At 35.6% G+C, this 27,817-nt stretch overlaps 1 protein-coding gene across 7 annotated transcripts in view; it reads left to right on the forward strand.

Moving 5' to 3' along the window:
- The window catches only part of USP33 (ubiquitin specific peptidase 33), a 38,292-nt gene extending 18,703 nt beyond the window's left edge, over positions 1–19,589 (forward strand). For 2 of the 7 annotated variants that reach the window (XM_088060131.1, XM_088060133.1), the window contains exons 10-24: positions 1,326–1,746; positions 2,123–2,287; positions 3,751–3,863; positions 5,181–5,352; positions 5,455–5,559; positions 6,143–6,176; positions 6,957–7,002; positions 7,716–7,896; positions 9,101–9,227; positions 10,524–10,693; positions 12,093–12,174; positions 13,487–13,595; positions 15,214–15,316; positions 16,038–16,106; positions 18,398–19,589. In XM_088060131.1, the coding sequence (XP_087916257.1) occupies positions 1,326–1,746; positions 2,123–2,287; positions 3,751–3,863; positions 5,181–5,352; positions 5,455–5,559; positions 6,143–6,176; positions 6,957–7,002; positions 7,716–7,896; positions 9,101–9,227; positions 10,524–10,693; positions 12,093–12,174; positions 13,487–13,595; positions 15,214–15,316; positions 16,038–16,106; positions 18,398–18,555 (2,055 nt within the window). In that variant the 3' untranslated portion in view covers positions 18,556–19,589. Of the gene's footprint in view, positions 1–1,325; positions 1,747–2,122; positions 2,288–3,750; positions 3,864–5,180; positions 5,354–5,454; positions 5,560–6,142; positions 6,177–6,956; positions 7,003–7,715; positions 7,897–9,100; positions 9,228–10,523; positions 10,694–12,092; positions 12,175–13,486; positions 13,596–15,213; positions 15,317–16,037; positions 16,107–18,397 lie in introns of all 7 variants that reach the window. The other 5 variants (XM_014250781.2, XM_014250784.2, XM_005521046.3 and 2 more) reach the window with 5 other exon arrangements.
- The last annotated feature ends 8,228 nt before the right edge of the window (positions 19,590–27,817 follow it).

Here is a 27,817-nt window from a genome sequence, read left to right on the forward strand (position 1 = left end):
TGTTTAAATATTAATATTCTATGATCTGCTCATGAATTTGTGAAGTGCCACCTAGATTTCTGAAAAAGCAGAAATTCAGCCTTGATAACCAAAAAGAATCTGTATGGAAACTTAATTCTTGCAGCTTTGAACACTGATGAAAACATCTTTTTCCATGCAGACCAACCCTTAATGAGAATCTTTTTAGGTTGGGCCTGGATCATAGTTCAGTTGTATGTTCAGCAGGTTTCATGGCAACAATTAAAACACAGTAGGGCTTTCATAACCAACTCTCTCCTAGTGCCCAGCCTTGCAAGATGGGCAGCCATGTCCAATCTTCAGGAAGAAAATTACATTGATCAATGAAGAATGTTTATCTCTTAATCTGTGACTTGATGTTTTTTGATACTGTTTTTTTGTGAAAGGATTGCCAGCAAGTGGGCATACTGGGGTTTTTTTCATTACCCAAGTCCAAACTCAGTTCTGTAAGTTCTGTAACCCAATTTTTAAGAAAATAAATGTTTTGTAGTCAGCAGTTTTGAGCTTAATAAATAATCACTATGATGGATGGGAATGTTGAGCAGCAAAAAAATTACTATTATGAACAACCAGAATACAAAGAGGAAAACAGAAGAAGAAAAGTTGCCAACAAGTGGCTTTTGTTTTCTCGCATGCCTGCTTGATTGGATATTTTCTATTGCCAAGGACCAGGCAGCTGCACTGATTGATGAAACTTGGTGGGTTTTAGGATGTTTCCAAACACAGATTAGACTTATAGTAATGCTTTATAGCTCTTTGTGGGAACACATTTGGGAAATTTTGTTGAGACTTTAGAAGAAGAATTGTGGTATTGTTGGTGGTGTGATGCATTGGAAAGACAGGCTAAGTAACATCACAGTACTTTTTAATAAAGTGCTTAATACCCAATGAAAGCAAAGCTCTGGTTGATTTTCTGGATAAGGTTTATAAAAACTGTCTCTAAAATGTTCCATTACAAGCAGAGCTGGGGTCTGACCACACTGCTGGTACTTGTTTGAATTACATTTGTTGTTCCAGGAAGCTATGGCAGCGTTTTTGGGGGTGTCGTTAAAGTAATTTATTTTGGGAATTGGAGTGTTTTAGAGGAAACTTGTATGATAAGATTACTTGTGACATGCAAGAAATGTATGCAGGAAACTTACATGGTCTGGAAATTAAAGTGATTTTGAACATTAGACCTGGGACAGAGAAACTTTGTTTATTCTTCTTTAACAGCCAGCTTTCATTTTAGTTATCTGTATCTTTTCTGATACGAATATCTTCCAGATAAAATAGAGTAATATGGTAAAACTTGTTTAAAATTCTAGGATGCACAAGAATTTTTGCGTTGTCTAATGGATTTGCTTCATGAGGAGCTTAAAGAACCAGTTGTAGAACTGGAAGATGCCCAGCCTATGAATGTTGAAGAGAGTATGGAAGAAGATAAGAGCCAGTCAGACTTAAGCTTTCAGCCCTGTGAATCCTGTGGTAACTGTGATAAAACAGAAAACGACACAATTTTCAAACCAGTCTTAGAGGATCCTGCAGAAACAACCATGTTAATTCAGGATGATGATAACAACTCGGTCACATCCAAAGACTGGCAGAAAGAAAAAATATCAAGTAACAAACTTAAACGAGCAAATTCTATGGAAGACTTGGAAAAAGACACAAACACTGCCTCAGAGTCCACTGAATTTTTAAATAACCAAGGGACTGTCAAAGTACAGATACATAGCCGATTCTCAGGTAATGCACTGCTAAAGTACAATTGAAATAGTCAAAATTTTAGCCAAAATATCTGTGGGAGTAGAAGTGAGTTGTAGAATATAGTAGAGGTATAGGTCAAATAGGGTAGGTAATTTTAGTTGTAAACAATATCCCTACTTAGTTAATTTTTTCACTTCAGGTGTTTTGAATTGAGTTTTAATTCCCTTGACAAGCTAACTATTTGTACTGGGGAAGGTTTTAGATAACCATAAGAGTGGTGGGGGTTTTTGTTTTGTTCTTAACTTAAAAGGAACTGAAATGGTGCTACATTCCTAAATGTCCAGTGGCCTGAAAGTGTGGTTAAATAAGTTACATGACCATTGTGTCTCTTCATTCTGCAGTAATTTTTTCACAGAATTTGTTCAAATCTCAAATGCAGAGTACATCAGTGATGTTCACATGAATGACATATCTGCAGCCCAAGCACCATCATCGGTTGAAGGGATGAACACACGCTTGTCAAACAGCCCTCCAAAGTCATTCCCATCGTGCTCCTCACTGGCACAAGTCCACAAAAAAGGTAGAGGCCCTTTATTTTCTCCTTCCTGATACTGAATCACTCTGTATTATAGTTTTCATTGTGTTTCTTACGTCTTGTGTAACAATATAGTGTTGTTCCTAAGGCTGTTTTAGCCCTGTTTCTGGTGGGGACAAGGAGTGTAAGCTGGACATGCAAGATTATTCCCTGCATTTCTGTAATCTGATTATTTTGAAACATAAATAGTATTTGCCTCTATTTTAGGAAGGCAGAATATTATTTTTAGACAGTTTTCTCAATTACACCAGTTTGGAGAGAAGATAAAGGTATGAGAAGTTAGTACCCCCAAAGGTAATGCTCTCCAGAGAATAAACTCATTGGTTCTTCAGCAGAAGTTCAGTAAATCACCATTTTAGTCAATTAAGGTTCAAGGAGCCTTGTATAATTGTATTGTAAATAGACCTGTAAATGCTGGCTGCTTCATGGTTGTTAATGTCCCTGCAGTGCAGAATATTTCTTTTGGCACTGCAGCACAATGTATTTATGAGTGTCTGGAATATTTGACTTTTACTGCCTTTACATATAAGACAGGGCTGCTTTAGGGCACGAGGAACAATTTTTTCCCTGATTTGTTTCACAGTAGACTACTTTAGGCAAAACTTGTCTTTCAGAGCATGCTGTTAAGGCATTGCACCAAACCCAAACCAGAAACGAATACAACTTTAATATTGTGATGCTGCTTCATTCAATAGCCTGTCCAGATAAGTTCTGAACATTCATGTTATGCATTAGCATTGTTGTTGCATGACAGTGATTTAATGGACTTAAGTCATTGACCTCCTTGGTTCATTTGTTCAGCAGCTTTCACACTGCATCTGTACTACTGTCTCCAGTTTTGGCTTCACCATTACAGGAGGGTTTTAGACAACCTGAAGTGAGTCTGTCAGAAGAGGTACTCGGTCACTGGTGCTTGTCATGCCCAAGGAGAGGCTGAGAGATCTGGGTTTTTTAATAAGGTGTTGTTAGGCTGGACTCCAGTCCTACCTTTAGTCTACTTCAATCCTCTGTCATCAGTGTTGTGATACACTAACCTTGTGTGTGAGCTCCTCAGCTCAGCATGGTTGAAATTTCCCAGGAAGATGTGATCAAATCAAGTGTCAAATAGAAGTTTCCTTTTTATACCTTGGGGGATTCCTGCCAAGATAAATCCATCATGTAGCAATGGGCTGTAGATTTCAAGACCGGCAGTTTTGAGCTTTACTGACAGAGGCAAATGTTTCTGATGGCTGTCCCCAGCTGCTTGAGGAACTCGCATGAATTGCCTGTACTGGCAGTAATGTGATCTTGTAATTCCTAAGAAATATTTAGTAAATAGAAAACAGGTCTTGGCTCATAATTTAACTCTGAATATATGAGACTTTTAATTAGACTACACAAAGCTGAAGTGTAATCAGAATCCACTGTACCTTGCCTTACTGCAGCATTTTATTTTTGTCATTTTATAGTTTCAATGGTATCGTCACCAAAAAGGAAGAAGCGCAAGAAGTACAGGAGTGTTATCTCTGATATATTTGATGGGACTATAATAAGTTCAGTCCAGTGCTTGACTTGCGATCGGGTAAGAAGAGAAACTTCTGGCTTTTAATACGTTCTTTTCTTACTGCTTTATGGATATAGTCATTCTATAGTAACTTTATATTCTTTAGTGGCAGATTTCCTCAGAAGGTGAGAGTGTTTCATACTCGTTCTCTCAAATTGTAATAGTGGCTACTACCAGCACTTTGTGTTTAGAATAGCTTGTATTCGTTGAGCTGAATATTTACTCAGCTGAAAAATTACATTTTGAGAATTGATTTACAGCAAGGATGAAGAAAGAAGCTCGCTCTTCGACTTCATTTAGGTCTCATTTCTTTTTAATAGTGTTCTGAATATCCTAATGGATACATGCTACTGTCCCAAGTTATCAGGTACCTAATGTTTCAAAGAAAAGATATAATATACAGCACTAATGTAGTGCTGTAACTGTCTTATCAGATAGATTGAGACTAAAAAAATTAAGGTCTAAAAAATTCAAGTAAAGACACTAACTTTTGCAATGACATGAATCATTAGCTGCTTTCTGAAGTTGTCCTGTAGTGCAAGAGGAGATGTAACATAGGAAGGAAGCTGATTTTCTTTTCTGTACTGTTTGCTGAGAGAATTTCTTGGAACAGCACACATGATCATTTTTAAAAAAGTCAGTTATCTAAATGCATCTAGTGGACTGCTTTAGTTTCAAAGCAATCATATCAAATACTGGATATCCATATCTTTACATTGGGGACAGCTTTCTCAACATAAGGCTTAAACCAAACCGTGGTGTATTTGCCTTTAATACTTCTCTTGGTTTGGACCTAAGTGTACAGAGACCTCAGGGTAATCTGGTGAACAAGTTCAAAAAACAAATAAAAATTTCTAAAATGTGTTTGATGTTTGACTCTGTGACTATGTGATCAATAAATGAAGCAGAGGAGCAAGAAAATGCACAAATGGGTCTCCCTTGCAACAAGTCCAGTTACATCAGGTCAAGATAATGTCAGAGTAAAATACTGTGGAAACAAGGAACTGAAGCTTTCTGAAACTATTCTGTGTAACACAGCCTGAGGCAAAAATCATAGTGCTTTGTATGACTAATACAAATACAAATAATAATGACCTTAAAAAATGTATCAGTGAAAATAATGTACAAGTTCATTTTAAAATGTTATTTTTTTGGTTCCTCCTCTTTAGAAAATGAATTCTTATTAATGTATGTTTTTATAATTCATTTCCTACCTAGTAGAATTTTCAGTTATGCAGTAACTTGGTAGTTACTAGTGAACTTTACAGAATTCAGTTTAATTACCATTCCTCTTCCAGCTTAACTCCACTGTGTTTCATTTATTTTTTTCCTTAGCTGTCTGTAACCCTGGAGACCTTTCAGGATCTGTCCTTGCCTATTCCGGGTAAGGAAGATCTTGCTAAACTCCATTCTGCAAGTCATCAGACATCTCTAGTCAAGGCAGGGTCATGTGGAGAAGCATATGCCCCTCAGGGATGGATAGCCTTTTTTATGGAATACTTCAAAAGGTAAATAATATTTACCTTGTTTGATTTAATTATCTATTTTGAAATTCTGGTTTCTGCTCTTCTGGCAGAACATTTGTTGGTTTTCTTTCTTTTCTGTCAATGATGTTTCAGGTTTGTTGTCTCATGTGTTCCTAGCTGGTTTTGGGGTCCAGTTGTAACCTTACAAGATTGTCTTGCTGCCTTTTTCGCCAGAGATGAGCTCAAGGGTAAGAGGTTAATTCCCTGAACATGTATCTTCTGTGTTTTTATTCCTCCTGTCACAATGAGATGATTAATATCTTCTTAGCTTAATGCAATTAAGCAGAGGCCACCTGATAGAGTGTGATACAGTCAATCCTTGTTCTTTTGGGATCATTCATTTCAGAAAGGTAAGCTTCTCATTCAACTGAGTATTTGAGAAAAATGCCTATGTAAAGCTGCTTTAGAAGTGTCAAGTCAATCTGAATTTGGTTTGGTGAAATTGTATCAACTGAAGGCTCATAAAAATTTCAAACCCACTATATTAATATTCATTCTCATAGCCTCAATTTGGACATAGTAAATTATTTCCCTTTTAAATGATGTATTATTTTCTTTTCAGATTATACTGTGTTGCTTCATATTTGAAGATATAAAACCTAAGAATCTTTCCTGTAGTTGCTATGTCAACACTATTATGACTGTTAAATATTGAATGCAACCTAAAGATAAATTCCCTTGAAACTTCTTTCTGTCAAATGTACACACTTAAAGGGTAACTGTTTGAATTTAGAGAATAATGGCTGGTTTTCTTCTCCCTGATGTTTGCAGGTGATAACATGTACAGCTGTGGAAGGTGTAAAAAGTAAGCTGGTTTTTACCTTTGTTTTACTTTCTCTTAATTTGAGGTTTTACTGTTTCTGTTAGTCAAGAGACATCTATTTATGTTGGGTATGTCCCAATACTGTTCATCTTTTGATGTGACCCTGTGTTGTGACTGGCACAAATTCAGTATTCCCAAGGTGCAGGGGTCAGGAAGCACCAACTTAACACATGTGCTTAATTCTTTCTCATGCCCTTGCCATTTAGATGTAAGCTAGTTTTGTCTGACAAAATCAAAGCTCTTAGCTCTCTTTAATACTAGCAGCTTTCCGCTGATATGCAGTAGGTCACTAAGGTGTGTTAAATAAATGAACTATGGCTTTAAATACTAAAGAACCAAGAAACAGAAGTGGTCTGAAGTCTGCTTGAAGCCCTTTATGGTACAGGACTGTTATTTCTTCTTGTATGTGCTGTAGATAATTTCTTAGAAGTAGACTCAGTTAATTTCTTTTTTGTCTTTTGCTGGATAATCAGCTTTCACGAAGCTTCAGGTTCTTTCCTCTGTGTTAAGAGAAACTGTTATCTAGTTGGGACTTGATTGTACTTGCTGTTTTGAATTTTTCTGCAGTACAGTTTGTCTTGTCTTATGAGCCATCATTGTTTGTGTCATTTTGGCTACTCTATGTCTAGTCTACATTCCAGAAATAATTTGGGTTTTACTAATGAAATGTTCAGCTTAGGCTTTTGCTGATCTAATGCAATAAAGTAAAACCTTTTCAGAATTAATTACTGGTTATTTTGGTTTGGTTTTTCTTTTGCTTAGGTTAAGAAATGGAGTGAAATTCTGCAAAGTGCAAAAATTTCCTGAGGTACTGTTACAATATGCACTTTAAAGCACTTTTTCTGCATGATTAGGAATGTGGTAAGACTAATGAGTTGCATGGAGTAAATTGTGTTTATAATGCTGTGTGATGAAAGTCTACCTTCATAGTGGCATTTGTTTAAGAATGTGAGCAACATAGTTTGCCCTGTAAGAAAATGAATCTTGTATGTGACAAGTACAGGAATAGGATTTCCCATGTTATTACTGTTGGTCTACAGACAGTAGTATTTCTATTCTGTGTTATTATATATACTGCTGTTTATACTGCAGGTCATAAAATTAAACACCAATTTTTAATATTTTTTTAAACACCAATTAAACACCATTTTTTTCTGGCTTTACAGCCAGACTGGAAAGCTTTTCTATAAGTAACATATGTAACGTCACATTTAAAAAGTAATCCAGTCTTACATTTCCAAGTATGAGTTGACATCTTAAATAATAAGGAAGAGTTAACATTCCTAATTACAAGATAGTGCAATATATGCATTGAGAAAGAGAAAAGGTACATTTTTCAGTGCTGTATCAATGTTAGTAGCCACAGCTAATTAAAACACAGAGTTTGTAAATATGCTTCAGGTCACAGGCAAAGCTATTCTTTTTGGGATTGTAAAAGGAAAAGATGGCACACACAGTTTAGGTATTTAATATCAAATAGCATGTATAATTCTTAACTGTATCTGTCAATCCTTCTTACAGATTCTGTGCATTCATCTCAAAAGATTTAGACATGAACTCATGTTTTCCACAAAAATTGGGACCCATGTGTCCTTTCCCTTGGAAGGCCTTGACCTTCAGCCCTTCCTTGCAAAGGACAGTCCAGCTCAAATCATGACTTATGATCTCCTGTCTGTCATCTGCCACCATGGAACTGCCAGCAGTGAGTATGAGCTTGATTGTTTTGTCTTTGCAATTGTACATCAGCACTCTTCTTTAGGATGATAACTATTATACTGAAGGGTAAATAGATAAACAATGGTAATTAGAATGTGGAAGATGTGATTTTTATCTTGACCCAGAAGATTTAAGGCTTGCTCTGAATGAGTTGGTATATTTTTGAAATTATATGGCATACCTAAATAAAATTGAAGGTGAAAAAAAGTTAAGAGGTCCAGGAATATTAAGTAAGAAAACTATTGAACGACAAAAATGTACAAATAATGCTGCCAGAAGATGACCAGTTGATCAACTGTTCTACACAGCTGCTGTTCATGTCAATGCTTTGTATGCCTTAATTTTTGGAAACTGTTTACAAAGCACCACAAAGATGCCAGTCATTTTTTTAAAATACATTCTCTTGGATGATCACTGCCATTTAACCCCAAAACAGGTGGTAGCTGAATGAACATCTTATTGCTACCTGTTGAGCTCTTTTCCGCCTAGATGATTTCAGTATTTATGAGATTTGGAAAATACATGAAATAAATGTTTTAAGCCAGAAATTTCCTAGATTTTTATAGAAGTTACCCCCTCATACTTCTCAAACTTAAAGTATCCAGTGTTTGAATATTTTTTCTTTTTTTTTTTACTGGATGGTTTTTTAACTTCCATTTTGTGCTTGGTAAGTGGTGCTTCACATAATCAGTTTAGCAGATACTTGATTATTTACCTATTAGCAGTTAAATATATATTTAAAAATAGTAATAATTTAAAATATATTATGAATAGTGTTTGAAACATAGTTAGTTATGGTTGTGGTATCAGGTTCCAACATCTGTGCTACTTTTTATTATAAAGCATGCAATGATTTGAAAAGAGTTTGTTGTGGGAACTGACCAGGATAAATTGTTCAGACAATCTTACTCTGAATGTCATGGTTCAGGACTGTATTAAACAGCATGCTGCTTGAAGAGTTCAGGAATGTGCTGAAAGTAATGTTCAACTCGCCACTAGCTAATAGAAATACAGGAAAAAAGCTGATGTTGAGTTGGACAGAAGTTAACTTCAAAGTCATATCTACTAAAGATTCTGTTTCTACCATTTAAGACTTGGTGGGGGAGTTTAGGACTTCTTTTTCATGTTGTTGCAGAGTAAAATTGGCAGCTCTAGACACTCTTTGGTAACTCTTGCTTCCTGCACCCTAGGTGGACATTATATAGCTTATTGTCGCAACAATTTAAATAATTTGTGGTATGAATTTGATGACCAGAGTGTCACAGAAGTATCAGAATCCACAGTGCAAAATGCAGAAGCCTATGTTCTCTTCTACAGGTAAGACATTAAAAGTACAATCATACCCCTATAAGTCATGTATGTAAATAACTTTTTAAGCAGATGGGCAGCTTTCAGAATTAGCTGCCCCATGAGAATTGTAATGGAAGAATTTGACCAACAAGAAAAGCCTATGCTGGGGGAACACTTAATCCTTCAGTTATGTCCTTAACACTTGCTCTGTCAAAGCTGAAGTCTGCATGGTAAGAGAACTTCAAGCAACAATTAAGAACAAGCCAACTTATTTTCAATTAGAGGAAGGGAATTCTGCACACGGGGAGGTTTTGCACACAGAAGGTTTTTAACTGTTAGAGCTCTAACTGGATTTGCCCAAATTCTTTATCAGATGGGATGTAGGACAACAGAGGTGTACTATGTTATAATTTAATCTGTTATATTATACATTTAATTTAATGCTATTCATAGGCTGTTCTCATCCTGAGAATTGAAATGAAAGGTGAGAAGTTATGTTATTGTCATGTTCAGTCTAGGGAACTTTGTACTTGAGATAATAAAAGCAATTCAGTGTTCAGGTTTTAAATTTCTAAATTTTTTTATATTTCTTTCTGGTACTAAGATCAAATTTTCACTAAAAGTTGTCTGCAAAATACGTTTTGTCAGAGTTGCATAAAAAGCAAGATGTGTTCTGAGAATGTTTTAACTTTCATTAGGAGCACTTACACCTGCCACTGTTTAAGCTGAGCCCATGAATCTCAGTAGGCCTCTTAAAAGGAATTTGGAAGTCATGCTGTATTGCCAAGAAAGAACACTATATCTTTGATTGTGGGTTAACATAGTCAAATAAATAATAAAAGAATAGCATTAATAAAATATGGCTTTTAAAAAGAGTATATCCACAAAAGACTACTACTGGCTTGGAGAAGAGAAATTCTATTCCAACTAAAATGGGAGAGCCAAGTTACTTCCAGTTTACAGTGAGAAAACTAGGAGGATACAGGAGAAGTAGGGGAGTTACCTGATCTGCTTCCTGTGTAACCCTACTTGTGAAGGTAAAGAAGGAACACCTGGCCAAAGAGTGCAGGGTTGCAAAGCTTTATCTCAAACTCTGCAGAGGGGAGCTGAGCAGATGGGCACAGCCTTTGGTGCTGCGCCACTTCAGCAGCACAGTCAGCTTCTCTCTTGCAGCTTGGCTGTTTGCCCTCTTAGGCTGTGTAAACTGGGAAGTACAGACAAGGCCCAGGTAATTTACTTGAAGGCAGAGTTTTCTTTTCACAAAGTTATCCCTGCTGTACACAAGGATCTGTATTTGTTTAATGATTTCTATTTCTGTAATAGAAAGAGCAGTGAAGAAGCACAGAGAGAGAGACGGAGGATATCAGGGCTACTGAATATGATGGAACCAAGTCTTCTGCAGTTCTATGTTTCCAGGCAGTGGTTAAATAAATTCAAGACTTTTGCAGAGCCAGGACCAATTTCAAATAATGACTTTCTCTGTGTGCATGGAGGTGAGACTGTAACAATGAATAATTTTTTAATAATTTTGTCAACTTCTAGCTATAACAATGATCTATACATGTTTTAATCAAAGCAATTTGACTATACTACGTTTGTATTATAACTTCTTTGGTAAATTATAACTTCTAAGTAAATTCTTATTTTCTTAAATTCTTATTTCTTAAATTCTTCTAAGTAAATTCCAATTTTCTAATTGGAAATGATACTGTGTGAAGTTATCCTATTTTCTTCTTTTCTCTGCACATTTGATTTTGTTTATAACCTTTCTTGATTCTTAAAGAGGACAATCCCTCATATCTGCTTGCTTCTTAAACATGTATATTCACATTTTAAAAAATTCTGTCACTATATCATCATCCTTAACACTGTCATCTGCAAATTAAATGTTTTTCTCAACTGGGGCTGTAAGTAGTAAGAATATTTGAAAGCTGCTTTGGAAGAAATTGATCTGATGCAGAGTATCAGTGCATAGAAGTGTGAAAATCAAGTAGTAATTCTGTGTATTTTATATAGGAGCATAAAAGTTTTTACCTTGTGCTAGATGTTAAAAAAAAAAGAGCATTACAGTAACCAAAGCACATTTGGGAAATACCCATATTTGAGTGCTAACATTCCAAGAAATCGTTACTATGTAGTGCCTATTTTCTAATAAAAAATACAATTGCATTAGATTGGAAAATGGAGGTGCTGCCCCTGTTGCTGAACCAAAATTTTAACACAGGATGATTGTGTCCCTGTAGCCATCTACAGGGTACCTGTGAATCCTTTGGCTTTGCCTCTGCAGGGCTGCAGCAGATGACTCTTGATGTATGAGTGCCCAAGTATTCTTCCTGTTCCCAAGAATTTCTGCATAGTCCACTGTTGTTTACCATGTACTTCAACTCAACACTGCCAATTCTGCAAGCCCCTCCATTTGTGCCTTCCTCAAAATTTCTCTGCTTTCAAGTATTCCTGTTGTTTGAAGTAATTCCAAAGGGTCTGCAGCAAATAAGTGAATTTTTGAATATACAGTTTGTTAGTGTTCACATGCATAATCAAAGTATTTAATCATCCCAACATTTTAACTGCATACCTTAAGAAGCTTTTTGAAATCACTATGTAAAACGGATTCTAGCCCTTTAATTTTAGCCGTTCATATAGTTAGTTTGCTTCTGCTTTTTATTAGCTTTTCAGCCTCATAGAAGACTAAAATCAGAGTGGGTGTCTCTGAATACAGTGGTAGATTGTACCTAGGTAAAACTTACTTCGTATAATTTCTCTGAATTCATTGAAATTCTATTTTTTGAATTCTATTTTTTTATTTATTTAGGGACTTCCAGCATGATCTCCTCCCCTTGCTAAAATCCACAAGTACTTCTTTATTGTTTGTGGGTCTTGTTCCTTCTGCAGGTGTTCCTCCGCACAAAGCTAACTTCATAGAGGACCTCGTTGTAATGCTACCTCAAAATATATGGGATAATCTGTATAGCAGGTAAATTTTGAACTGTAATTAGAAAAAATACAGTGACACAGTTTGAGAGCCAAGTGGCAACATCAGACTTCAGAATTAGTGGCTCAGGAAATAGACAGCCCTCTGGGCACACAGCTGAGTGAAGGGACTGCAAACAGACAATTTATGTAATTTTCTTGTGCAAAGTAAAAGATTGCATAGACTAGTTTGCTATTGGGGTAGCACTTCAATATTAAACCAATAAACATGTATGGTATGTATGAAATAACACAAAGTAGGTCAGCAAAAGTACGCTTTGCAGAGATTTTTTGAAAGAACTCTCTGTATCAGCTTCCTGTTCTCTTGTTGGCTGGAGACAGCTTTTCTTTTATGTTGGCTTTGAATCCATAGCCTTAGCTGCCAGTACTGCTTCAAAATGACTTATATCTGAATGTTCTATGTTACTGCCCCACACTTTAATGTCAGTCAGGTTTGAGTGCTTGCTTACAAAGAAGGAATTCTTACAAGCTATGCCTTATTCTAAAGTAACAAAAAGCTGCAGGAGAGCTTTGCTGATGGCTTTCAACACTCTGTATTGCACTTGAACTAAACGTTTTTAGCTGTTAATTTCCTGCCACCTAAACAATACATCTAAGGGTTTGAGGAGTTTTTTATTGATGTTTTAAAGTTTTGGTGCACATGAGTGAAAAATAAAAACAATGCTATTTCCAGTTTATTTCCCTTTTCCTCCATGTACTGAATTTTTCTTCCATTATCCATTTTCTGTATGCAAAAATATCTTTCTCAGGAGCAGTGCCCCTGCTGACTTCCATGGATACAGTTTCACACAAGGAAAAAATGAGGGAAGGGTCAAGAATAACCTATTAAGAGCAATGCCATAAATAATTTGGAGGCTGGGGTCAGGGAGGTAGCAAAGCTGATGAACAGTCTGCAGTGGGATGGAGGAAGATGTTTAAGACAGAAATGGCTGGAATTTCCATAGGAAGTTTCTTAACGGCTTTTGGCAAAATCACACCTGGTGTATATATAACAATACTTGCTCACTGAAATGTCCTAACCATAGTGACTCCTTCTGAAGTCTGTGATGCAGCTGAGTTTGTGATGGTTTGTACTGACATCTGTACAGTTCACTGTACTCAGAACTTGCAAGATGGTCTTAGGATGGAGAACAGAATATTACTGGGAAAATAAATGAAGGCTTTTTGGGATCACTGTAACTGGCATGTGTCAGCCTTCTGTTCATACTGACATTTGCCCCATCTGCAGGTGCAAGATCTTTTTACGTGATATTTTCCACAAGGCTAATTGTTTGGGTTTTTTTACTTTACTGCAGATATGGAGGAGGACCAGCTGTTAACCATCTGTATGTTTGTCATACCTGCCAAATAGAGTCTGAAAGAATTGAAAAAAGAAGGAAAAATGAATTGGAAATGTTTATACGGGTAAAAAAGTAAACACTTATCCATTCTGCTACTGGCCAACACCTCACATTCATGACTAGACCCAAGGGATTACTAGAATTGCACAAGGGATTCCTGTAACAAATGGACTTCTTTAAATATCTCTATCCCTGTATACCACCCCATGTCTTCTAATGGCAGCAGTAATGTTCTTGTGAAATCCCAGTTAACTGCTTATATGAAAATGTACTTAGAGAAAATTTTTAATGTGTTTCTTAAATTGCTTTTTTATAGTATGGAAACAGCCACGTGAGCAGTTGTTACTTATACACTGCCAGTGGTCTGTTCTGTGCAGTCTGATAAGGTCTAAGTGCAATAATACTGTGGCAAGAAAAAGTTTAATGATAATAATTAGTTTTAATGTTAAAAAAGGCATTAGAAACATAAACATAAGTAATTCAATGTGAAGTAAATATGTTAGCGTTGTAATGGATATGTAAAATTAATATCAAGGAGCAACTGTATTTTCCCTGTGTTAGAGGATTATGTTCTTGAGTCTGAATGGTAAAATAACTAGTGGTAATGATTTTGAAGTTCTTAAGCCAAAAGTGTGTTTTGAAGTTTTTAGTCAAAATAAATGCAGAGACATTGGAATCCCATTTCTGCTATCTCAGCTCATGAAAGAAAGAAAAATAGAATGGACTGTTTCTTCAGTTCTGTTTGTCCTTTAATCACATTTCAGAGATCGTTAGCTTTCCCATGTTTTTTTAAAATTTTTTAGGAATTTTCATTACTCTAGATTATCATCATATATACTTATCACATATATACTTAATTATTATTGATGACGGTGAGTCAACCCCATTTGTTTTAGCAGTCAGTATCTTTCCAGTGATTATATGTGCACTGTTGAACAAGTATTGTTACTGGTGAGTACAGAGAAAATTCTGTTGTCCCCTATAAAGATGGCTTTAGGGAATGATTGCAACACCTAGTCTGTATGAAACCTTAAGAAGTTGTGTTGATGCTTTCAAAGGGGGAATGTAGATGTGTTATTACAGAACTAAAAAGATAATGGTTTAAAGCTTTAAATGACTTTTTGCTTGTTTCTTCATAATGTTGTAAAAAGATCGTAAGTCACGAAAAGGCCCAGTGTTCACTGTGCCTTGCTTGGAATTGTACTGCCATCTGCTCAAAATACTTGAGGAAAAACAAACACAGATGAAGATACAGTTCATCACACAAAGAACTTTCCATAAAATTTTTCAAAACAAAAATATTTTATTTTTACAAAATTTTTATTTTACAAAAATAAGATGTCTGCTTTTTTTGCTACTTCAAAGTTCAGCCTTCACTCTCAGCCTCACTAATTATCTGTTAGTGTTTGAGTAAGCACTTGTGCTTAAGAACTTGTTGCTCTTTTCAGGAAATATAAATAATTTCTCACCTAAATAGTTAATCAGCTTTTCATATAAAGGCTACCACTGCATCAGAATCTTGGATATTCACCAGGTATTTACTGTTTTCATGGTCAGTGGTTCTTTAAAATGTTCTGTTGCAGTGTAATGTTATGGTGTTAATAATTACAGCAGTTCAAAGAATGCAGTAGTTTAAAGAAATAAAAGGACAGAAAAACACAGATATTTTTTTTTCCTTGTAGCTTAATAGAGCATTCCAAGAAGAAGAATCTCCATCAACATTTTACTGCATCAGCATGCACTGGTTCAGAGAATGGGAAGGATTTGTAAAGGGTAAAGACAGTGGTAAGTTGTGCCCCATTTCAAAATGTAGGTAATCTTTTGTTATATTGTTATTTGTTTCTGCTTTGGTAGAGGACTGTAGGAAGAACAGATAGCAGAGACACCAAAAGCTCTTAAATATCTAAGACACAGGTTTTATAGGTTACAGATACATCTGGGATGCAGAACATAGTAAAATAATTCACAGCAATAGGATAGTGTTGGAAAGAATGTTGCTTGTTTAAAGGATGTTTGCTGTTAGCGGCCGCAGGAAAATTGGATCTAAGTACAAGAGGGATGGATTTTGTTGTGCAGACTGACAGATGATTCTGCAGCTTCTGGAGGAAAGGTGACCTCATCAAATCTAAACTCAGATAGCTCTGTAACATCTGTACTAATGTCAGTTTAGCTGACTACAGATGCCTCTAAAGTTTTAAAATGGAAACTGATAAAATGTTCTACAGTCTTTTCAGAGTCTGCTCTAGGATAGCTTTGGTAAGGGTAAGAATTAGGATTAATTTTTGTTTTATGTTGCTTGAAGACTTAACTGTAATCCTGAATGCTTTGGAAAACTTGCTCTTAATTAAAAATGTGATTAGCTTTTAACAACTCAGAATGCACTGTTAAGCAGTACAAGAACAAGCAGTAAACAAAGGAGCTGTTTTTCTTTCCCTTTGGAAACAGAACCTCCAACCTGCTGTTTCTTTTCAACTCTCCCAATTTTAATAATTCTTCTGTTCACTAGATCCTCCTGGCCCCATTGATAATGCTAAGATTGCAGTAACAAAATGTGGCAATGCTGTGCTAAAACAAGGTAGGTGTCCAGTATTGCTGCTTTGTGCCCCTTATGCATTTGCTGAAGTTTGGAAAATTTATGCTTTATTAAAATTTAATTATTGGGACCATAAAATGAATGGCAGTTTCTAATGTATCTGTGTTGTGCCCATTTTTGGGGAATCATTTTATTCTTCAAATGAAGAATTATCATCTGTAATTGGCTAAGCCAAGTGCAGTTGAGAGTGTAGGAGGTGCAGAGTAACTTGAAAATGGTGAAAGTGTGCTTTGGCTTTATATCACTTGGTTTGGTGGGGGTTTTCTTAACAAAATTGGGAGGCTGTTCTATGTCTGTATGTAGTTATTTGAATCTTGAAATCTAATTTGAATAAAAAAAAAATTTTTTTGAAAAAAATCTTCTCACAGAGGGAGAAAACCACTGTACATAAAATCTGTTGCTCATTTTTCTGCAAGTCACTTGATACTGTACATTGCACATTAGGGAAGTTTTTGCAAAGATACAGATTTCTTCATTATTCTTCAGAGTTAAATGCTAGTTACCATTTATTTGGAATTCATAGGTACAGAGGAAAACATTCTTATATGACCTGCTTTATGAAGTCTTTAGACTTCCTAGGAAGCTTTAAATTCATTGCAGCTCAGCCTAAAAGAAGAATTTGCATCAATGAGATTAACATTTATTTAACTGGATTTTTCCCCAATTTTACTTAATGCCTCAGCATACACTGGATGTACCAATAAACCTACAGTAAACCTCACCAAATTGTAGAATTCCAAGAGTTTATTTTAAAAACAGTGAGTTTTGGCACTCATGAGTGTTTTAGTGCATTTTAATGATCTAAGTGCTGATGCTGTAATTCAAGTACAAAATATAAAGCCTGATGAAATAAAAAAATAAGTTTAGAAGCAGTAACTGATATTTCATTAGCCAGTTGTTGATTTACTTTCAGCTGCGTTGATACAAATTAGAACTTGCGTAGAAATAAAGACGAATAGGATGTGCAAAATTTGTCTTGTAAGTTGTAAGAGGTGGGAATGCCACTAAATAGTGTCCAGTACTACTTATTTCTGTGATCCAGTGGTCCTGATTCCAGTGCCTGAGTTCATTGTGCCTATTCAGTTTAAGCTGACTGGCTGCAATCTGCATAAGGGAATGAAGATCTACTGCTGTGCCTGCAGAGAGCCTAAACGTAAAAGAGTAAAAGTGAGGCATAACATCATTAGTACTGGCATGGGATCTGCATGATGACTTCCAAATGAAGCTTTGCATAATTAATTTACTGTAGGTAAACAAATGTGCAGTTCTTTGTGCCCTTCCCCTTTAGAAACTCTTAACAGGTAAAGTACAGCAGTAGGCACCACTGCAGCAGGTGATGAGGACAGAAGAATACAGGAGGTAGTGGGAGATGTCCCCTGCTTATAGTGCAGACTTCCTTTTCTTTTGAGGGTGCTGAAACAAGGCTTAACAAGACAAATTAATAATGTCTAGGAAGGATATCAGGGGAAACTTGCTGTCAGGCAGGGTTTTGATTTGCTAAAAGAAGAGGCTTATTCTGTTAGAACAGAAATGTGACCTCTCTGCATGGGTTAACATGAGGAAATCACTCAGTATCAGACAGGATCTTTGTATTGAAACCTAGAGGGGAGATGTACTGATGCATCTTGTCTCTGCCACTCTAAAAAGTTGTAGCAAATCCAAAATGCTTCTTGGGTGCTGACAGGAGACAGACCTCTAGCCAGAGCAATGGAATCATAAGTGAAGACTAATCAGTGAGTGAAATCAGGCTGACCCATCAGTGCTACAGGAGCATTGCTGGAGCTGTTATTATCCTAATAATAGTCCTTTGTCTCTGGGAATTTCACTGTTCTTTACTATCCATATTAATTTCTCTGATGAAATAAGAATCTTGAGTCCTTGAACATTACTGTGTAATTGATGTGACTGCATGTCCTTATAATAATATGAATCACTGTTTCCTGAGTACCAAGAGCTACTGGCTGTCAGCTTGATTGGTAGAAATTAGATGTTTATCATAGAATTTTCATGTGTTTTCTGCAAGTGCTGCATAATTTAGAGCATGTAGTTGTAGGAATCAAGAAGCACTAAACTAATACAAAATAGGTAACACAAATTGGGTTTGGCAGCTGGTGTAAGATATAGCAAAAATTAAAGTTACGGTGTTAAATTTGGATCTGGATTCTTACAGTTTTAAATTTTAATCTGGATTTTTTTTCCTTTTTGTATCTGCTTTGGACTTAAATCATTAAGGAATTGTTCTAAATAGTAATTAAATTTTAAAAATTTTTCAGGTGCAGATTCTGGACAAATATCAGAAGAAACATGGAATTTTCTTCAGTCAATCTATGGTGGAGGTCCAGAGATTATACTCAGACCACCTGTTCCTCCTGTAGAACCTGATATATTGCAAACAGAAGAGAAGATTGAATTAGAAACTCATGGTCTGTAGCTATTGAGAAAAAGATGAACTTGTAAGGAATCCAGCTTCCTTACAAAATGCCCAAAACACATTCCTAAAAGTTTTATTCTCTTATGTCTGTTGGAGGCACAGCTCACTGGGCATTACATTAACTACAGAATAGTAAGTTGAAATATGTATTGCAATTTGTTTAAGTAGTGGCTGTTTCTCTGTTTTGGAAGGCATGTGGTTTGTACATTTTGGAATGTTTGGTCAATGGGAAAAATGTAATTTCTGAATCTTTTGCTAAAAGTTAAAATCCTATTATATCCTTAGACTTGAAAAACAGGGACAAATTTTAGAGATGTTCAATTACCCTTCTGATTCCTGATTGGGCATCTGATATCTACACACTTTTGCCTGTCTTAATTGTACAGTCTTGACAAGCCTAGGTATGTGAGGAGTATATTTTAAATGGACTGTAATCAAAGATAAAGGATTTTCATTTCCTAAATGCTCAGGAAAAACATTGTCTCTTATTTTGCACTGTAAGTATAAGAAATGGGTAGTATATAACATCCAAATACTTATTGTATTTGAGTGGCTCAAACAATAGGGTAGACTGAATAAAGTTTTAGTCAGCAAATGTCATAACTTATTACTACTAAATTTTACATCTTACTGTAGTCTTCTGTAACTCTATAAACCTGGCTAGTGTCTTTAATAGTATATGTGGCAAAAAGATTTAGTCTTCTCTAGGGTAACATTTGAGAGCATGAAGTGTGAAATGTAAAATTATTATGGACATGAGTGATATAAATTTCAGAAAATTAAAATGTTTGGTGTCTTGAATTGCATTCATAAGCATTTATATTTGAAGGATTTTATTGTATTGTTAAAAATTTTCATTGGCATGATGACTTTTAATGTCAGAAGCTGGATAAAATGTATATACTGCAAAACTTTATTGAATGATTCATATTGGAATGCAGAATGACACTTGCTCATGTTTTTGCCTGATATTGTTACCAAATAAGCAGCATTATTCAAGACTGGATCAATAAAAAAAACCCAAACCAAATTAACTGTGGAATAGGTGGGGGGAGCTTTTCTAAATGTTTCTCATTTATTATATAAATACAAAAACTTCTGAAGTAATGCTGTGGTACTGCTCTCACACCTATACAATTATATTTTTTGACCATTTTAAGTTTAGACAATGATGTTGCCAATTCTAGCTCCAAAGTAAGAAAATGCTGATATAACATTCCACTGAAGAATTTTGTATGTAATTTAAAAACATACTGGTTTGTAGGGCTTCATGCTATTTTAGTTAAAAAGCCACCTATAACAGCCCTAGGGAAAATGTCCTCTAACTATAAGTATTTGTGATTTGTGATTTTATGTTAGTAGATAAAGCAACTTGAAGCTAATATCACATTACGCCTGTAATGCATCAAATGCTTGCTACTGACTTGCCTTACTGATTAAGGTAAAATTAACTTGCTTATGAACAGTCATTAGTAACTTGCTGATGTTGGCCTGTGAACTAATGTCTGATTTAAAGTCTTTTTTATTTTTTCTTTTGATAAAGTTTTCTAGTTTTCTTCGATTTAAAGTTCTTTAACATACTAAAGCTAAAGAACAATGAATACAAGAATTTTTCCTACGCAACATTCTAAATGGGAAACTTAGGAACTATTTCCTTGGTTAAAGCACAGTAAAGTGATCAAGTTTACAAATTTATTCAATGTTTTCATTAATAGTCTGGATGGTAGAACAGACTGGCCCTGTAAAATTTGCAAGGGAGCAATGGATTGAGTGCTAGGTGCATCAGCTTGTCAGGGAATGTGAAGCAGTTCCATACTGAATATTTTGAGTATTACAGCAGATCAGACTAAGAGTTAAAACCCAGTGATACCAAAACAAAACCTGTTCTGGGTAATAGTAACAAAAGCATCAGATGTGAGGCACAGGAGGTAATTATTCTGCTCTACTTGGTGCTGTGCTTGTTGTGAGATTTTGTCTGTACTGTTCTCAATTTTGAATACTATATGATGATAAATACATAGTTGAGGTTATTTCAGGGAAAAGCAACAAGACTTAGTGTTGAAAAAGAAGTCGTTTCTCCCTTAAAAGAATGCTGAAAATGCAAGCCTTCCAATGTGTAAATAATTGCTGGATAATACTGAGCAGTTTTTTTCTGAGATAAGCAAAGATACTTGCCTCAGCTTTAGCAGTGGAGATGTGCTGGGTTTAGGAAGCTTATTTAAGAAAGCTAGAAGTCTTCTAGTCAGTCTTTTCTACTGGGTGTCTGGGAGTTCATAGTCAAACATAATTTGGGATGCACACAGATCAGTAAGGAGACACTTTACGCCAGCAGAGCTTGTGAATTGTTATTGCGGAAAAAGGCATCTTCACACTGGAACTCTTTGTCATACGTAGGAAAAACCAAACTCCTGAGTTTGCAGAGATAAATAGATGTGTTTTAAGACAGTTCCAAAGGGATGACTGTCTTGCTTTTAGCCCTTTGAGAGCTCTACAAGGGATATTATGTCACAGAAATGGAAGTAGTCCTTTAAAGGAAGGCAGTGTGGGAGAACTCCAGATGGATGGCTTGTGTATGCCAGAGGGAAGGCAATAATTCAGAGAATAGGTAAAGGACAGGCCTTTACTTGGAAAAGCTGTCATGATGCGTAGCAAAGACGGAATGCATCTCAGGAAGGGCCCGTGGAAATTATTTTTTTCCATAAGCCTTTCACCAGACTATTTGGATTCTTTGTTCATTTGTTTCCAGTTGAGGAAACACAGCAATGTGTTTGGGTGCCAGAGAAACTGTCACTTCAAGAAGGGAAAAATCCAGTGGAGTGCTTGTAGGCCTGGAAATCTAGATAGGAGCTGTTAAAAGCCTGCAGTTCAATCTGGTAACTTTAATCCCCTCTTTTGGGGAAAACTGTATGGTGGGTGTCAGAGATGTAGCAGCTCAAAACTTGATTTCTCTGAATTTCTGCAGGTTTTTTGAAAGCAATATAACCAATTGTTAATCTGAACAGCTAGCATTGAGGAGACTGCTTTAGATACTGTGTCATGTAGCTGAACAGTATAATTGGAGGGAAAAAGAGTAGCAGAAGAGCAACTGAATTAGTAAAATAAGGCTGAAGTAGTAAAATAAGGCAGTTTTGTAATCTTTTTCATAGGTGAGAGCTAAATAGTCTGGCCACTCAGTGATTTAAACTGAGTAGTCCAGAAAGCTGTTTTGGCAAGTATCATCCAGGTTGGTCCTGTGTATATGGATACATACATATTCATGTATATTAATATATTAGACTTATACATACATTTTTATATACATACACATATATTTTATATATGTATATAAAAATGCACATAATCGACTTCTTCAGTATCTTAATTGAACTATGGCTAGAGGCACTAAAATAATTATTTTGGTGTTTATGCTGAAATAGTGACCTCAAGTAGCTGCATTTGATAAAGGTTGTTTTGTTAAATAGACAAATGACACTCAATTTACTGCTGTAATGGGTGTCAGCCTTCCCGTCAGTAATGGCCTGATAAGATAAAAAAACATAAAGTATGAGAAATATGTTTGGCTCTATTATAATATGGATGAAGAAGTTTTCATTTGTGAAGCAAAAGTTCAATATGCCCACTGTTCAGTAGTCCTGAATATTTTTCATATGAAATCTAATGTAATTTTTTGTGCTATGCTAATGTATTATTTAAAAATTCTTCTCAGATTCAGAACTTACATAGTGACTGGGTTTTTATAACACTATATATCCTACTTCTCCTAACAGCAGAAGGCATTGATTTGCAGTGCTACTGCTAACATTTGACTTTTTTTTTTTTTTTTAGTATGCTGTTATTCATAATATAAGTTCATTTGGAAAAGCAAACCTGGGATTTGTAAATTTTACTGAAAAACTTAGATATTATCTGCTTAAAGGGACCAAGTGCTTTCTTCACATTTGCCATAAAACTATTTTATACTGAATTACGAAAATTCTATTTCATTTATTCCTTTTGAATTCCCTATATACATCTGGCTTACTGCCGTCTAAGCAGTTTTCTCACTAAAAACCTTTCAGTCTTCATTTTACCCAGGAAATGAGTAAAACAACTAGGCTTTCTCATTCTTCCTAACAGATGGCTTTTCTGGCTTCCCTCTATACTTAAGCCATCCAGAGCTGACAGTTAATAGCAGGAAGCAAAATAAGACTTCTGGGTTTCTGAAGTGTCACAAAGAAAGAGAAATCACTTCCAATGTTAATTCACAGAAATTAATACAGTTACAAACAAACTTGGTTTATATTAGCCTTCAGAATCTTAGGAGATTAGAAAATAGCCTTGTTCAGTAAAATTTTAGAAGTGCTATTCTCACTAACAATGAAAAGTGTAGATTGTTTTCTTGAATATGTTCTATTATATATATTTTCGATATATATATATCTATATATATATCTGTTTAAAATACATGACTTGTCTTAGGTTAAACTTCAGGCTAGCTTTCAGCCATTCAACAAGGTGCCAAGTCTGCTTCTCCATAGAAACCAGTGAACACTGCTGCACAGTAAGATAAAATATGCTTTTGATACATCTAATGTTACACGTTTGCTTACAGTCACAGTTTTCACAGAAAGCTGGAATTATTTATTCTGCCTCAAAACTTTTCTCTCTTCTAAATGTGTGTCAGCTCAGACATGCAGCTAGAAAAAGAAGGTCAGTTTGTGAGAAACGTGTCACTGAAGTGTCCAGTAGGATTTCTGCACCTGGACTGATAGTTGTACAACATGCAAAGTTACTTGATGGCAAATTTCCACATAGGTTATATACATGGGTGTGTGTGGGCTTTAAAAGATGCAATAGGAACTTGGTTACAAACAGGATGTTTATAAGATGAGTAAGCAAGTAAATTAATTTTCTATTCTGAGTTGTTCAAGACTGAGTTGATTAACTAAAACTTCAAGTTCTGATTTTTGAATGGACATGTAAAAATATAGCTGACACTTGACTTGCTGATTTATATACAAGTATAAAATGAACCATTAGTAAAAAAGTACAGCTGGCATAATAGGAATACACTGGTTCTTTATGCAGTTTTGATATTCCTTTATGCAATGCTAGTGAATCTCAAAGCACTTTTCTTCCTAGTCATTGGGAGCATGGGAAGTACAAAAATAAAGCAGTCATCATCCACAAAATATTTTCATAATACTAATCAAGTTGAGAAGTTTTCATTTCCAGATAGGTTTCTTCGTTCTCACTTGGAACTCACAAATAATTTATTATACAGTAAAAATTTTACTAAGATCTGTTTTTGGAAAAACTTAGCACATGAGAAAGTAAATCTAAAAGTACTTTGTTGAGAAGAATAAAGAGAGGAGGCATTTGATTCATAGGTGTAGGAAAAAGCTTAGAATAAATTGTCAGCTGCCAAAAATGAAAAATAGCAACTTCTGTTTCATATCTCACAGGACACTGCCAAGAGCTTTTCATGTTCATTGTTCATGAATAGTTTTGCTCAGAAATTAATATTTTCCTAGGTGACTAATTTTTTTCTGTCTGGTGTGTTTAATGTTAAACATGTTTAGCATTATAAAACAAGATGTCCTGGTTACCATGGGGATACACTGCTTTTTTTTTTTCCCCCATCACCACTTCCTCTGGGTGTCTGTTAAAATGCCAAACCCAAATGAACATGCAGCACTTGCTCACACTGTGAATGCATGTTTGTTTCTACCACTGCACACACTGTCTCTCTAGCACCAGAAGTAAGGTTACTCTGAGGTTTTCAGTTATAACAAAAGAAATGCACTCATGCATGCCAAACTGCTAGTGAACTGGCAGCTATTAATTCACTTGGACAGTTTTTTCAATTAAGTGTTTCATGTAGTACCAAGTTTTACAATTTAACTGTAAGAAATAAAACATGTATTAGCTATGAACTCTTTGAGTGACCTGTCTTCTGAATAATTTTTAGTAAGGGACAAATGCTCTTTTTTACCTTGTTTGCTTGTAGTGTAATTAATTTGCTGTCCAACCAAGCAGGGTAGTGGAGATATTCTGTCTTTTGAACTTGATCAGTAGGAATCTGAGCTTCATATGTGACCTCACCTTTGCACACTCAAGTGCAGAGACTGGTCTTCCTGGGCTCTTTCTGTAGATTTTGAAAAAGATTCAGGTAATAGAGGCAGTTTCTGGGCTTCTGCTCTGCTTTTAAGTTAAATCTGAAAAGTGTCTACTATTGTTCTGGATTTGAGCCCTGAACAGGAATCTGTTCTTAAACTGTCAGTGGTGCTGGTGTTCACTGCTATGTGATGGCAATTTGTCTTTTTTATTTAAATCTTTCACATCCTGTATGAGAGGACCCTAATCACAAGCCAGGCTTGTCCCTGAAAAGCTTTTCTGTTTGGAAAAAAATGTGCCTAAAAGCTAGGCAGAAGTGTGCCAGGTCTTTTTTTTTTATTATTATTTATTTTATTTAGAGACCTACATCTTACTCGAAAACTGCTAGTTTATGTTTTTCTGGTTTACACTGAACATTCTACATGCTGTTCAGTTTTGAGTAACAATAGAGCCCTTTATTGTGGTGTAGGACCTAAAGGAATACGCATGGTAGTCAAAACAGTAACGGGCACATTCTGTGACCTGATGCACCTTCATGTGGGTTATGCATAATTCAAAATTTTAATGCGGAGCCACTAATACCCGAGAGTGCTCCAAACATATAACAAAGGGATGTTTCTAAAGGAGAGAGGAAAGATAAAAAGAGACTGTTAGGACAGGAGTTGATAACATCTGTAGGGGCTAAAACTTGTGTGGAAGGTGACTCACTCTTAAAGTTGTGCTGATGGAACACTCCAGAAGGTAAATGGAGGTAATGTGGGCTTCTAGGTTTTAGCAGCCTTAGGCAAAACCACTGTGTCCATACAGGTCCAGCTCACACTCTCATCCTGTTTAGCCAAAACTTCCCTGATGCACATAGGGGAAATGTCTCAGAACCTGGAATTCTCTGGATTGTTGTTTTCTTGAAGCCTGAGTCAAATTTCATACACCAGAACAATAACACACTTGAAGAAACTGCAATAAAGAAAATTTTTTAAAATACAGTTGGTTAAAATAGGTAGCAATATTTCCCTTTTGAAATATAAAAACACACTTTTGAGTAGTAAAAACTAAGATGAATAATACATTCTGAAAAACAAAGATCTTCTTTTTGGTGTGCAGCTTTTATGTTTAATGAGTTCCAATCTGGAATGTTTTTTTTAATAATGCACTACATTCTAGCTTTCATTTCATATCGAACTGACTTTGAAGCCTCTACTGAAATTAGAAAAAGCCATTTAAATGGGAATACCTTGTATGTGAACAGTGTTTATACATGGATACAGAATATAGTCTGATTAAATTATTAAAAATAAATATCTGATTACTTCACTGCAACTTCTTAGACCAATTTGGATTAGAATGTCTCTACTTTAAATATACTTCAATTATTGCAGAAAATGCAAATAATAACTTCCAAAATTCATTTAACTTTTGTGATTGGTAACTTACTTTTTCAACATGAAATATGATTCATTTCAGTAAAGTCAAATCTGCAACATTCTGTGTGGGTTGTAAGACTCCTGAATTGTCTAATGGACTTGCCCTTTATCAGTGACTGGAGATGGTTCTCTTTAATGAAGAGCTAAAACTTTTTATTTCCCTGTACCTTGTTCCTACCAAGGGAAAAAAAAGGCATAAAACCCAGGCATTCTAAACTTAGGGCTGAAGTGGATTTATTTTAGTAGATAATAGAGCAGATGACTACATATAATTGTGTGAAATTTACCACTATTATATTTTTTAAATTATTTGTTTAGTAATAGTCTAATACTATTTTTGACATGCTGACTTCCACACAACAATAAAGTCTTTGTCCAAATACTATTTGAAGTAGCAAAAATATTACTAAAAGTATGCATTTTGTTATTATGGCACTAAATTGGTAATATTGTCGAATTTAATGAAAATTGTGCCAGAAAGCCAGAACAGTCTCATGTAAACTGGCTACTGAAACCACACCTAAATGCATAAGTAGAGTGAGTATGTCTTCAGGCAGAATAGTTCTTAAAGGTTAGACACAAAACAGAATTGTTTCTCTAAAGGATTTTGCTTCAGGTAAAACCAGCAAAAGCACTTCAATGAGGGAATCTAGCCTTTCTCATATTTATTCTTTATATATGGTAGTATTAATGAAGAAAAAAAGAATCAGAATGTAGAGGTCTCCAGGGAATAGAGCAAACAGGGGACCTATAACAGTAATTGATTGTGTAAGGATGTGCAATGTACCTGAGCAGAAAATGGTTTTAACACTTAATTTTTTTTGTTGTCTTTTGTCTCAACAAAAACTATCCTTTTTTAACTTTATCTTCTGTAACTATCTGCAAGAATGCAAATACTTTTTCTTCTCTTTCCCCAAAGTTTCACCTTTAAAGTACCTACAGACAAAATTATTGAGGTTGTAAAATGATTAACACAGAGGTATCTAACTGCTGTGCAGAGCTAACTCTCATCCAATCCAGGATGGTGTTTGGGCCATGGAAGTTGACCCAACAGAACCTAATCTGGCTTTAGGAAAATTCTCACTGTCCAAGGTGTAACTGCACAGTCACCTGAGTGATTGCACACACCCAGCCAGTCCAGTCCAGTTTCCCTTGAGTCAGATCAAATAAACCTCTGGAGCTGAATTCAGCCATAATCTCCCTAGTCCTGCATGCCCTTTTGAAGAGCCACTCTAGATCCAGAGCTGTAGCCAAGGATATAAGCCCTGTTTAACCAGAGCTGGGGCAGGAACCAGTAATAGCTTGTTATTGCTGTTTGGAGGGCATGGTAGAAAGAGAGCAGAGCAGCTAACTAACCTAGATGTCCTTAGGTTCAGCTTCTCAGTTGTGCTGAGTTCTAACGAGTGAGCTTTGTTAATCTTTTGTAGAGAAAAAAAAATCACATATGATTTGTTGTAATAATAGAATTAAGCAATTTCATGGATTCAGATGGGTGGGAACAGGGATGTTGCCGCTGAAAGCAGGAGCTGTGTCACAGCTTCATCAAAGCTGGAACTTGTAGTGTTGGCAGTTCTCCATGCACAAACGTGAGCTGAGGCATACCACAAACAAGGAACGATATAAAGCTTGTGTTCTTCTAGAAAGTAATGCCTTGGGAGGGGTCTGATCTACTAATTTTTAGCTTGTCCTATTGAAACTTGCTGAAAAGTTGTCATTAACACCATTATCCCCTGGTCAGAATAGAG

The sequence above is a fragment of the Pseudopodoces humilis genome, chromosome 10, assembly GCF_049639895.1.
Source record: "Pseudopodoces humilis isolate 2021_Gansu_Grassland_sample_001 chromosome 10, ASM4963989v1, whole genome shotgun sequence".
In the NCBI taxonomy this organism is placed as follows: Eukaryota; Metazoa; Chordata; class Aves; order Passeriformes; family Paridae; genus Pseudopodoces; species Pseudopodoces humilis.